Genomic DNA, 14,295 nt, shown 5'->3' on the forward strand with positions numbered 1-14,295 from the left:
CAGCCAAAATAATGCTTTGACCAACAAATCAATGCTTGTAATTGTAGATTATTTATGTCTGAGTAAGACTACGAAATGTTATTATCATACATTTAACTCATTACAGTCGAACCAACAAGGCCTAGCCAGGGGCTCGCCTTGTTTAAGAGGTCACACTATGCACATGTATGGTGCTTCTATTAGTTTTTTTTAATTTGTGAACAGTACAAGAACAAGAAATAACTCATTTTAAAGCTGAACCCTTTATCTAGAAGTTGGTTCCTTTGATTTGTACAACAGGACATCCAGTCTTTTTCAAATTTAAATTCTTTGAGGTATAGTCGGCAAAATGTGATAGATTACCCAGGTCGATGTTTCCCCTGTTTTCTGTCAGTTTAATTGGAAAAATCAGCTGAATTACTATGTATCTTGGGATTTTACTGATTCTACTTAATATGTGTTGACATTAGGAGGAAAAAAGAGTACTTGTATATATTAATCACTGGAACTTTAAATGTACATACTAAGTTTTTACTGCAGCTCAACTTCCAAAATACAAATCTGAAAGGCAGTTTTGGGTATGCAACATATGTGAAATCTCTTTTTTTTAAAATCCACCTCCTGAAGGTAAAACAGTTCATTTCTGCTAAATGTGATATTTAAAACTAAATCAAATTTATAGTTTTGTAACAAATAGTTATTTTTGTATTATATTTTGAAAATGTGGTGACTAATGGAGGAGACCTTTTTGAGTTAAGCTATCTTGAGATCGAGTTCTTTAAGTGAACACACTATAGCCAAAAACTACAATTTTGAGAATATGATAAATAAAGAAAATATTACGAAAGGAGAAGGGAAAGAATTTTAAGAGAAGGCAGAACATGGAACACCTCTGTCAGCTACCTTCACTGACTGACATCTTGTGTGTACGTGGCTGAAGGTCAGCTCGTTCCCTTGATGTCAAAGGTAGACGCTGCAGCAGTGACATGATTTGGTGCCGTGAGTTTCGTGCTAGCTGAAAACTTGCTGTCCAACTGCCTAACGTCACACCATCCTTTTTGTAGATGGTCAGAAATCTGTTAGCACCTTTCCTAAAGTTCATATATAGATAAAAAAAAAAAGATTTAGCCTTCAGTGTTACTTTAAAATGTGTTGCCTTTTCTGCATGTGTTCATTTTATTATCATTCAATCTCACATTTAAATGATTTAATTAAAACAGAATAAAGAATAACTTGACCTAAATGCCCAGCCTCCCTAATCAGCACACACAAAAATCGCAAGAAATAATGCATATATCAAAGCATCTCTCACTGTCCCTTCACCTTTGACTGCTGATTTTATTAAAAACTGAAATCAAATTTAACCAATCTAAATCTTGATCTCATATATACACATGCAAGAATGTACAACTCCACTACTGTTATCAACTACCCTCTGCTCTTGGACTTCAGGCCCAAGCTCTGGCATAGACGGTGTATATATGCACGCTCTGTGGCTGTGAATGAGGAGGGAAACTCCAGCTCTGTATTAACATATATCATAAATAGCACATTACACTGCACATTGCAATCTCTCCATTACATTTTAAAGAAGTGATAAATTGTGAACTGTGATCAATAGGTTGTATATTTTGTATTAAATATACACTGCTACAAATAAATTGGCATCATAGTTAAAGAAATAATTTAACTTTTTACTCTGGCAGGGAAAGTTTATTTATTTGTCCAATGTCTGCCCTTTTCCTTTTACACAACTTTGTCATTAATATTTCGATGGCACCAAACTTATTTTAAACTATTACATTAAACATTTTTCCAATATACTTGGAATGTAGATCAATGTACCTTTTCTTTTCTCATCTAAGCGAAAGCGTTCGATTGCAAGATGGACCCCAATTTTAACCTCTTCGCCAATGCATGCTGCTTGATCGAGACGAGGTCCTCTGCTTGCAGACATTGTCAGGTGTGCCTGAATATTATTGCTGGAAAGCTGTCCTGAGTTCCTGCCACTGTGAGATACACCAAGTGTAATGATAATCATTCAACTTCTTCAACCTTCTCTTCGTGGAATTAGGCCGAGGCCTAGGCTGACTGAAGCAATGGAATATTATGAAAGGCAGAGCATCTGATACAATGCATAGGATCAGGAGTATACAAAAGTGTTTCAAAACGTATACATGCTTAATTAACAGTGATTTACTAAATGGTTTCAATGTTATTTCATATTGAAGTACGGACTTAGTTACTAAGTTTTCGTTTCATTCACTCCATTACAAAGGAGGTCATAATACATTAAAAACTAATATCATATTGTTCGATCTGAATGAAAAAGATCAGAATGGTTTAATCCTTGATGACAAATAAATCAGACCTGCAATTCTGCGAAGGTGCAGGTGATGGCGAATCTGATTTATTTGAAGCAGGTCTGTTGCAGACGACTTCTCGCGTCGCCATGTTACTGTAAGGAGTGCTAGCTCTACTTTTAGTTTCGTACACTCCCTCGTCTCCCTCGTCACGTCATCGGCACAACGGCAAACAGATGATGTGTGTGATGTGTGTTTTGATGGGCTTACGATCATTGAGAATAATTCCCTATTTAAGACAACTAAAAAAAGGTTACCCACCAGTCACTGCATGTGTCCAACTGAGAGAAACCACAAACGTAATTATTTATGTGGCGGAAATATTTCTTTCAATTAATACTTCTAATTATAATGACGAAAGAGGAATAATACTATTTTTGTAGCATATTCGCCAACTTTAAAGTAGGCCCAAACGGCATCTGCACAACATCTGAAAACAAAGTACATAAATAATTAAACAGGTATAAACTTAAAATATACATAGCTGTAACAATTCAAAACTGGATCTGAACGTTTTATCCCCGCTTTATTGTTTAATTATTCTGTATACCACCAGCGCAACCCTAAGGTGACCAGACGTTTCGGGGGCGAAAGCGGGACACGTGCCGATGATGGTGTCGTCACCGTCAAAAAACGCCGAAAAAAGTGATTTTTAAAGACAACTGGGACATTTGATGGACTTGCCAGAAAGCCAGAAAGCGGGACATTGGGCGTCCCGCCCGATATTCAGGCGGGACACGAGGTCAAAAGCGGGACTGTCCCGCCAAATGCGGGACGTCTGGTCACCTTACAACCCTCATGTATAATTTTTACAAAAGCATATGCCGATCATGGGAGAAGTGTAGAGTTATTAAGCAAGATGCTGACACAAGAAGAACTGATCATCAGAAGGTCGGTCGACCTCATTAACTTGGCACATATAGTGTATAGCGGGAGCTTGTTTAGGTCAGCGGGTACTGCCATAGACGATATACCCTATATAACATCTATGGTACTGCTGACGTTGCTGTTCCCTCCACCCCGCATCCCCTCCCTTCCCACGCGTGGTCGCGCGAGCAGCGCGAGACGGACAGCAACAGCAGGTGACGTAGTGCCCAAGCTGTCCGGTACAAATAGCGTGTGACGTAGTACCCAAGCTGTCCGGTACAAATAGCGTGTGACGTAGTACCCAAGCTGTCCGGTACAAATAGCGTGTGACGTAGTAAAGTTTATTTGATTGATTTGATGCCGTTGGCTGGGCCTTCATAATCTTCATCGGCACATAGACAGTATTCACGCATACATCAGGATTATGTTTAAGGGCTGTAGTTCTGATTTTAATTTAGTTAGAATTCATTTCTTGATTACAGAATGCACTCTATAGCAATACAATTAATTTTATAATTATAGATCGCATTCTATAAAAAGAGAAGATTTCTGTAAAACCAAAGTATCTCATTTATATTATTCTCAGAAGCTGTTATCCAATTCATTTTATACATAAAATCAAATGTCTTAGTTATTGAATACTTTCTAGCTGTACAATTTCCTTCGTTTTAGAGATGTGAAAGGTCAGCCAGGCACAAACCTCCAGACATCAGCCACAAGGGTGTTTTGATTCATGGCACATCTGCTTGCCCGGTGGTCTCTCGCGTGAACGACCGATCGAGCAACCACAGGATGTGAACACATTTGCATCTAAACATCTTATTAAAAACGATGAAATCGCTTGAAGAAATGGCTCGTAGTCAGGCCCGTTCTTAGCCCCCGCGGGGCCCGAGGCAAAGGGCATGTGCGGGGCCCTCACGCCACGGCTGACTACACTTCCATATACCTAGTTACCATATCAATCAAAAGCGCGGGGCCCCTTGAAGCGCGGGGCCCTAGGCAGATGCCTCGTCCGCCTGCCCCTAAGCACGGCCCTGCTCGTAGTGTATGGTTGTTAAGAATTGTGTGCAGTAATGACACTGTTTTCACTGTTGTTGACTCTGTCAACGTGGAATAGCAATTGAGGTTTCCCGAACACAATGTCCAGTTCCCCCCACCCCCTACACACGCCGCCACCAACGCCACCACATTATAACAACGAGTATAAGCTCAACCATCCCTGCCCACTCGCCAATGAAGACAAATTCTAATTCTCATCAGTTCTGATTTTTTCACTGTGTGCGACCTTACACTTTAAAACAAAATGTGAAATGTGCCACTTCCATGTGGAAACAAAATGTAAATTGTTTCGCGTTTTTCCAGTTTGCAAGCTGCCTCTCTTCCAGAACTTAGTCGACAGCATACAGCCTGACACTTTCCCTCAGTGAGATGACACTGAGAGGATGTGACGGTCAGCTGACACGTGCTGACGCCGCTCTGTGAAGGTGAGAAGTGAAGGATCATGTGTAGTCAGGGCCAGTGTCTCATCAGTCAAAGGTTCTGATGTCAACAGAACAGGGACTGCTGGCAACTGGCAACGTGTGCATGGTATTCCTTTTAGTCATGCGTGACACCTGTTGATGCCGAGCTCTCTCGTTCAGCTCCAGTTCTGTCATGCGCAGCACCTGGCACTCGGCGCCTGAGATGGTAAACGTTTCACTCCAGGACGTGGCCTCCACCATCAGACAGTCACGTGAGTGCGCGCTGCGCGAGCAGAACCGCCTGACCTTGGCTTGAATGTGGTCAAGAGTCCTAACCTCATCTTGAAACAGCGGTCCCTCCGCCTGCACGTGCTGCCAGAAAATGGCGTGGAAGTGTCCATACAGGGCCATGTCATAGTGGCTGAGCTGCAGCAGGCGGGCCTGCAGGTGGCGCTGTATCTTGACGCTGATCTTGCTGGTCTGGCGGTTGCTGACCATAAACACCACGTCCTTCATGCTCCATCTCAATCGTCGCTTTAGAAGAACCAGTGACTCCGAAAAGTGCTCGACCAGCAGCACCAGATGAAACGTGTCTTGCACGTGTCGCACAAAGACAGGCACGTGCGACGAGTTCCACAGCTGATCTGGGGGCAGACCCAGATCGATGCTCTGGCGGTTATTAGTGAAAGACTGACGAGGATCAGTAGGTTCAAACCTCAACACATCACTGACGTAGTCCTCAAAGCTGTCGACATGTTTTAGATATGGTTTGGGATAAACGTCCCTGTAATACTGGAAAGCCGAGACGATCTGGCCCCACGGCTGACGTAGCATAGTGACGTATCGCACGTCACTTGGAAAGGCGTGACGTACCTGGCTGGCGTTAAAGACGATGTGATGACACAAGACGTTGAAGACAAAGGGAGGCGACTGAGGGTGAGGAACGATGCCGCGAACCTCTTGAGTTGTCTCGTTGTGGATGTTACCTTCAGCGGGAAACATGACGTACAAACCACGTGATATTGAGAGACGAATGAAGATGTTAAACATGGTGGAGCTGGCGGCTTTGTGCACCTGCACGCAGAAACACGAGGCACGTGTCAGCCTTACCAATGTAGTGCAACTCACATCACGTACAATAACAATAACAATAACAACAAGAGGCAGAACTCGGAGAATGTGACTTGTGACACTAAAGGTTCAGAGAATGCAAACATCTCCCCAAGTCAGTGTCGGCATGTCTGATGTCTCTGGAGGAACACAGGTGCAAAAGATCAAAGCAAGATGAGTGACAGAAACGTATGAAAATCTACCCCGAGCAAGCAAAAAAGAATAACGTTTCCCGTCTATTTACAAAAAGAGTACAGTTCAGTGCCTTAGTCGTGCTTTCCTGACAATGATTAGAATAATTTAAACAGCTACAGTGGGAAGTAATCAGTAAATCATATAATTGTAGCGGTAGCACCGTCGACCCTGTCAGTAACAGCCACTATAAGCAATGGGAGTCTACCTGCCCTGCGATGGACTCCAGACAAAAGGCACAAAGGAAACGTGGAGAAGAACAGTGGAAAGGGAGATGAAAGGAAAGGGCTGGACATGGGGTCACCTACAGCGGGTTTCAGCCGATCGACATCGGTGGTGGACTCTGGTTGAGGCCTTGTGTGCAGCCTGATGCACGAAGAGACACAAGAACAACAATGGGATGTAAGCTACGAACTCGGTGTGCCCTTGCGCCCACCTTTACAATGGAGAGCACTGCAGTTTGTCAGTTTACCCACCCTCAAGAATAATATATGTATTTCACTTCATTCACTTTCAAATGATAAAAAATAGTATGTGTCATTTCACCCACCTTTACAAAGATTACATTTAAAACTTCGTCCGGATGCCGGCTGGAGGTGCTGATGTTCCAAACGACTGGAAGGGAAGAGAAGTGCGCGAAATCGCCCGCGCAGCACCATGGCAAGCTGATTGTTATCAGGAAAGTGCCCAGTACTAAGGATAGCACTAGAAATATCAGCCACCTTTTATTGTGACATCCCAAATGTGACATCAGTCTCTTGTGAAGCTGGCAGCGATGTGATGCTCCAGAGAAATCTCCCTCGTGACACACCATTGCGTGACGCCGGGCAGGCTGGGAACGTCAGACAACCATGCACATCATTGCGTGACTGGATGATGATGAGGATGATGATGATGATGATGATGATGATGAGGATGAGGATGATGATGAGGAAGATGATGGTGACGACAGGCTAGTCGCTATTTTACTATAAATTAGACAGCGTTTTAAAATGACCGTAGTCAAAAGTAGTACACTTATAAAAGTATATTAAATAACGGATATTTTACATAAAGAAAAGAGCAGCATATGTAAATAAAACCAACAAACAACAATATCTCCTCCTTGTGTAGAAAGATAACTCAAAGCATGGCTTTGAAGACACTGACATGTTACTGACATACGACAAGACTAGTTAGAACTTACTCAGACACGGTAATACAAGGTACACAATGATTTAACATCAGACACTGACAATGAAAGCAGTTATGGCACGTTTTGGGGTAAAGTCCTTAATTGTTAGTATCTTAACAGCTAGAGCAGGGGTGCGGCCCACAGACGTCTTTGGACCTACCCGTCTGCCAAAATGTGAAGTGCAGTTGTTGTCATATTTTTATTCAGCCTAGATTAATTTGGCTGAAATATAATTTATCAAGTACAACGGATTTGTAAATCAGCAGTCCAGAACATCCTCACACAGACAAGGTACAAATGTAACAAGTCACAGGCTGACATGTCTGATGAAGTCGTTAGACAGCATGGGGGGCGGCTGCCTTCAAAGGAAAGGTTGGTTTGTAAATTCAAACAGTTTCACTTTAGACAATAAATTTGGTAAGTGAAGGCCATTATGTACTCATTTGTTGTCCATTCAAGTATCACTAGGTATGTTGTGTAGTCACGTGGCCTGGGTTTGGGGTCTTTTACCGGCCCCCCGCACAGCTGAGAATTTTGAGACCGACCCGCAATGAAAAAAACTTTGTTCACCTCGAGCTAGAGCGATAAGCATGTTAGTATTTTAGCAGCTAGAATTATGAGAATGTTAGTATTGGGAATGAGAATGTTAGTATTTTAAAGCTAGTATTTCGAGGCATTCCACTCTTGCAGACCGTTATTAGTAGCTCTTTACATTTTTCTAATTGTCTACACATCTCTGTGTGAAGTGCGCAGTCATATTTCCCTACATATCAAAATCTCAACAAGTAATGATAATTTTCTCACCTAAACGTGCACAGAAGACCTCTACGCTGACTTGCAGAATTTTCAGCCAGCAGAACCAAATGTGTGAAGCTGTTACATACACTCTGCCTGTTGGCAAACCGCTGTCCCCACTCACCACTCTTGATTCCCCAGTCACCCACCTTGATTTGACCCTTTTGTCGGCATCAGGTGAGACAGACTGCCCGTGACCATGTGTGTCTCTGGCATCAGGTGAGACAGTCTGTCCGAAGGCTCTAGTTACTAGTCCCCTCCACCCATTGTCTCGCTCACTGCATTGTGTGTTTGGAAAACGCGAGTGACAACCATACTTTGGTTACAGAAGCACCAGGTGCTGAGCTGCTTCACGTGACCTCATCAAACATCCGTTGACAGGTAGACTCCCATTGCTTATAGTGGCTGTTACTGACAGGGTCGTCGGTGCTACCGCTACAATTATATGATTTACTGATTACTTTTGTTGGGCTTCGTGGCTGAACACTGAAGCGATAAAGAAGTGTGGGTTTACCTTAAATTTGCTATACGTGTATACAAACACAACAACAAATAGCCCGTTGATTCCGCTATTGCAGATGGCAGACTGAGCATTTTATTAGCTAATGTCAGTTTGATGCTTGAAAACACCTAGCATGATTTCTGTCATGTAGCAGGACCGATCCGGGTCACATTTCCATTAAAGTTAAGTTTAATGGAGACAATTTTATCGACACTGCCAAAATAATGGATTTTATCCTTATTCAGGGGAGGAGTTTCTGCTGGTATCTTTACTTATCTTTACTTGCCTGCTGTCTCAGTGTACAATCAGCACCATCATAGTACAAAGTCTTTTGTGCGTGAAACAGTACCAGAATGATATACTTAAGACTATTTATAATCTTTTACGGAATAATTACATTATTCAAGGGGTAATAAAGTTCCCCAGAAAATAATAAATAAATGAGACTTTATTCAACATCCACTTTTAGAGCAGGTGTGACAGTAGAAGTCGTACACCCATACAACCACACAACCTGTAACAATGCTCATGAGAAAAATACAGTGTGTGCATCAGGCTCATAGTTTATCACTTTCAGCTCAGATTATTTCTCCCCAATGTCACGGACCAGTCCGTGCCTCCGTGTTGTTGCTTTTTTTTAAAATTATTATTATTTTAACCCCTTTGCGACTTAATGACTGCAAGTGTAGAAATAATGTATGGGAGAAGGAATGAGAAAGTCGGAGGGGAAAGAGTTCGATAACGAAATTAACATGATTTGGGCAGCCTCAGACAATCGTTTTGTTGACATTGTAGTGTATTGAAAGAATGTGCAATTATTTCGTGCCAATGTGTTGTAGAACCACCCGTGTCATAAAAACATTCGCCTAGGCCTCTAGGCCAGGTTAATCCACAAGGGGTCAGCACCGTGCCGCATCCAGCGTGGATGGCCACTGCCCTGGTCTACTCTGTAATCTCAGCTCGGGACATTTACATATGGTGACTCAGGCACGTCTTCTTCCTTCACTATTCCAGGCCTGAGTACATTTCCTCCCTCGTTCCCTCCAAAATCTACTGCTGAGCCGTGTTCACCAAATACTTCGTGTCACGGTGAACCCTTTCCCCTCTGACAATCTCATTCCTTCTTCCATACGTTCTTTCTACACTTGCAGTCATTAAGTCGCAAAAGGGTTAAAATAATCAGAAAAACACGGAGGCACGGACTAGTCCATGACACCCAAACAGCATCTGTCAGCTAGGAGTGTACGTGTAGCTCACTATGTAAGTCAATAGAGTTCAGCGGCAAAGACAATCAACCATGCCCACAGTCAGTTTTAGCAGAGTTCATGCTGCAATGTGTAAGATAAATGTCTTAAGGCACTTAAAAAGTACTCTTCCAAGAAAGTGGTTCTTTCTCACCTTAACTTTTGTGATTTTTTTAACAATTCAAGAATTCACTAATTTTCAGTTTACTGCCACACCGCCTGTGTATATCTTCTTGCTCTTTACATTCACGGCCACCAGTTCAGGTCTTCTCGCAGAACCTGACAACAAATCCAGTGTCCATAGCAACTTCTGTTGTTTTCGGTGAGAAGCAGAGCGAGATAGAATCCTTTAGTTGCCGGCATTGCGGGTGCAACAATATACATGTCAGTGTAAAGGTGTTCTGTACATGTCAGTGTAAAGGTGTTCTGTACATGTCAGTGTAAAGGTGTTCTGTACATGTCAGTGTAAAGGTGTTCTGTGGATGTCAGTGTAAAGGTGCTCTGTACATGTCAGTGTTATAAGGTGTTCTGTACATGTCAGTGTAAAGGTGCTCTGTACATGTCAGTGTTATAAGGTGTTCTGTACATGTCAGTGTAAAGGTGCTCTGTACATGTCAGTGTAAAGGTGTTCTGTGGATGTCAGTGTAAAGGTGTTCTGTGGATGTCAGTGTAAAGGTGTTCTGTACATGGCAGTGTAAAGGTGTTCTGTACATGTCAGTGTAAAGGTGTTCTGTACATGGCAGTGTTATAAGGTGCTCTGTACATGTCAGTGTAAAGGTGTTCTGTACATGGCAGTGTTATAAGGTGCTCTGTACATGTCAGTGTAAAGGTGCTCTGTACATGTCAGTGTTATAAGGTGCTCTGTACATGTCAGTGTAAAGGTGTTCTGTACATGGCAGTGTTATAAGGTGCTCTGTACATGTCAGTGTAAAGGTGTTCTGTACATGGCAGTGTTATAAGGTGCTCTGTACATGTCAGTGTAAAGGTGCTCTGTACATGTCAGTGTTATAAGGTGCTCTGTACATGTCAGTGTAAAGGTGTTCTGTACATGGCAGTGTTATAAGGTGTTCTGTACATGTCAGTGTAAAGGTGCTCTGTACATGGCAGTGTTATAAGGTGTTCTGTACATGTCAGATGTTCAGGTGTTCTGTGTATGACATCGTAAAAGTCACTGTGCATGTCAGTGTAAAGTCTTTCGGAGGTTAAAGGTTTTTACCCCAAACGAAAACGGGTATCGTCCCTGCATTTTGTCATGAATCAAACCTAATCATTAGAATAATTGTTCCGGTGGCTCTTTCGTTGTTGTGACTTGCTGTATCTTCATCTGTCTTTATAATTGATTCTGCGTGCTTATGTTTACCTGTCTAATATAGATACTGTACATGGTACATGCCTTACTATGGCATGGCTAATGGTTGTTTTTATGTATATCGTGTGTGTGTGTGTGTGAGAGAGAGAGAGAGAACGCATTTTTTTCAGATATGATCTATTCCATGCACTTACGTTTCCGACCGTCTGTACTTGACGAGGGTTTCTAGTTCCCAACACTGATGCACTTGCCCCAGGCCCCCAGGACACTGCTGACATCACAACACGGGGGTAGAGAGGTTCTTGGCCATGAAATAACGGGCAGTCCTTCAGTTGAACTATCATCAACTATGACATCAATTAAGTCACTGGCACATCTGGTTATTCTAGAAACATTTGAGTCAAGCTCCAAGTGTACAACATCGCCACCATGGCATCTGTCGGGCGATTGTCATCAATTAAACATCCTTTCATGCGTTGGCAATTCACCTTTCTTTGAAAAACTTCAGATACTCTAGCATGTAATGCTCACTATTTCAATTATTTTTCTAGGAAATTTCATAAGCCCTATAAAGTCTGGCTTTCTCTTCTTCCAAGACAAACTGTCTGAAATATTTTATTCTAGACCTGTGATCCAGGCTGACAGATGGACTCCCTGACTGTTTCTTACTTCGTGTGTCTGAAAATGACAACTGAATTACTTTTGCCAGCCTATGGATACTGTAATACTGCATAGTTTTGCTTTTAGATGTTTTCCACTTTCTACTCTTTTTTTACTTTTTTGCTTGAGGTTAATAAAGGAATATTAGAAATAAAGTCCCGCTATGTATACACCTCCTCCCACAAAAATAGAAACATCTTGAGAACGCGAGACAACTGCTGCATGCATCTGGGGGGATAACACTCATAACAGCGGATTCTCAGAAGCGTTCTTCTTGCCACCACTTCTTGACTATATAACTCCGTGTTCGTCTTAATTATACAACTCGGTGATCTTCTCAAAAAGCGAACCTTGTAATCATAATATTTTGCTCTTCTTGCCTCTAAACCCAGGAGATAAAACTGAGTGAGGTATTAGCCAATCAGGGAAAGTAAAGACCGCAGAAAGATCGAGAAAACTACCTTCTGTACTCTATGTACCAGACATGGTGAGCCACTCTTATTGACCCTCTGGTCTTCAGGATATGAGACCCTTTATCTCATTATCGGAGCAAACCTCGAACATATAACCCTGCTCTTCATGTAAAGTGCACCATTACTCTTCTAACTTCTAAACCCTGAACACATACATTAATGTTCTTATTGCCATAGTTTCAACATACAGCTGTTCTTATAGCACATGACAGTACTCTTCTTGTATAACAGAACTCTCCTCTACCTTCAGACATGTAACAGTACTCTTCTGGCAACTTCCTGGCAGGTAACATTTCCTTTCGCACCGCCCCACACATGCCCGGGTAACGATAACCCAGTTTTAACTCCGCTGGGTGCCCAGCATGTGCGGGTGCCACGTGCTTGAGCATGACAGGGATCTTGACAGCGCCTGCTGCCACGGTGTGACATGGGATGTATCTACACACCTGTCAATCGAGATATGCGTTATTACGAGATGTAGTATATATTGTACATACGGGTATGTAGCAACACACGACATCACTAGATCTTATACTGTATATATATATATCACATACGGGTAAGTAGCTGCACGCGACATATTACGAGATATAGCATGTACGATGAAGACGAATGTGCAGATAACACAACGGATCTTAGTACAATCTACCTTTATACAATGTAGGTCTGTGCAATATCCAGCGTTATTCTGAGAACAGAGCAGGTGCCACTAAAAGCTGAGCTTATTGTATGTAGCCACCCCAACCAAAACAGTTTTCCGTATTAGTGGGTTTGAATAAATCGTACCTCCTTACAATCAGTTTAATTCGACGAAAAAGAAAAGAAAGTTGACCAAGATTAAGCCACTTCCGCCCACTCTATGAATACTTTTTACTTCATAATACGCATCTTCAAATGTCCATAACAAGTTGTACGCTTTAAACTGAGCTCTGGTACCCGGTAAACAACTATATCACCCGTATCTGAGTCAACACTCTGCCTTCAATGATAAAATTACTTTCTTTCCAGCACTCGCCGGTATCCTTGCGCTACCTAATGAAATCTGAACATATCTTTTGTCACATTCATGTTTTCCCACTCGTAGTCTAATCATCCTTTCCTATGCCTATAACTCCTGCCATGCTTCATGAGCAGATTTTCCCGTCTCTTTTGTCTGTTGATGTGTCTAGCTCAGTGGTGTCCAACCTTTGCTAGCCCGAGGGCCGATATAAAGTCTCGCGGGCCAGAACATGGCAGGTTTGCCAGAATCACGATAAAAATGAAATTATGGTGTTTCTGGATGAGGCACCTTCGCGGGCCTAATGTGGTTAGCATCCCTACTCTAGCTGGTTGCTATGTTTTGGTCTGTGTCAGTGTGTTATATTCATTTGTATCTGTCTAAATGTGTGCTTCAAGTGTTTTGCATTCTGAAAATATTTGTAAAGTGCATTGAGTCTAATGTACAATGGATACATTCTCTGTGTAAATCTACATTATTATTATTTGGCTGAGGATGAATGGCTGTTTAGTTGAAGCAGAATGGCTAGCTAGTCTGGCGCTCGTCATCCAAACACATGCCGAGGACACAGATGGATTACAAGAAGAAACTCATCTGGAGCTAACTAAGGTTGTAAACCAATGGGAGAGCAACATAATATTTTATATAATATTTTATTTACCATTTTACTGAGGTACTGATGGCTTGAAAAAAAAAATACACGAGTTGTTTTCTGGTACTACATGTTTTAGTTAGCTACTGAGAGACAGAGTGAGGAAAGGAAGAGTAGTAAAAGTTCTCTGCACCCTGTCATTGCTGCACGTGCTGCATCGTTTGTCAGCTTTTTATGACGGCATTTGCCAGCAGCTACAGCTGTATCTGATTAACGGCCGAGACTTTCTCACTGGCAGCATGAGGTACAACGGCAAAACTGTTCTGTATTTCTTGTTCAAGGGACCATGGCAAAGCTGATTTTGAAAGTGTCGTTTCACAAATATACACATTAATAAACATTTCATGTTCCTCCACTAATGTAAAGCATAGAGTTGCAGATGAACGTCACTGTGATTAACACTGATACCCACATCCAGCACCACCAATATATTTACATACACACACACATTTTTTTCGACTCTTCATTCAAAACAAGAATGTCAGATCCAGAAGCTGGTGTCAAATTACAAGTCCACA

At 42.1% G+C, this 14,295-nt stretch overlaps 2 protein-coding genes across 2 annotated transcripts in view; both read right to left on the reverse strand.

Annotated features, from left to right (window-relative positions):
• LOC112553988 (probable ATP-dependent RNA helicase YTHDC2) overlaps positions 1-3,013 on the reverse strand; it is a 35,404-nt gene extending 32,391 nt beyond the window's left edge. Inside the window, 4 exon segments of the mRNA XM_025221534.1 lie at positions 883-1,070; positions 1,412-1,502; positions 1,825-1,988; positions 2,351-3,013. Of these exon segments, the coding sequence (XP_025077319.1) occupies positions 883-1,070; positions 1,412-1,502; positions 1,825-1,988; positions 2,351-2,433 (526 nt within the window). The 5' untranslated portion in view covers positions 2,434-3,013.
• A 23-nt stretch (positions 3,014-3,036) lies between these two features.
• On the reverse strand, positions 3,037-8,220 carry LOC112553987 (galactose-3-O-sulfotransferase 2-like). The gene is made up of 3 exons (XM_025221533.1): positions 7,950-8,220; positions 6,522-6,803; positions 3,037-5,743 (listed from the first exon to the last, which is right to left on the reverse strand). The coding sequence occupies exons 2-3, from the start codon at positions 6,783-6,785 to the stop codon at positions 4,736-4,738; spliced, it is 1,272 nt and encodes a 423-aa protein (XP_025077318.1). The 5' UTR covers positions 6,786-6,803; positions 7,950-8,220; the 3' UTR covers positions 3,037-4,735.
• Between the last annotated feature and the right edge of the window lie 6,075 nt (positions 8,221-14,295).

The sequence above is a fragment of the Pomacea canaliculata genome, linkage group LG13 (assembly GCF_003073045.1).
Source record: "Pomacea canaliculata isolate SZHN2017 linkage group LG13, ASM307304v1, whole genome shotgun sequence".
NCBI lineage: Eukaryota > Metazoa > Mollusca > Gastropoda > Architaenioglossa > Ampullariidae > Pomacea > Pomacea canaliculata.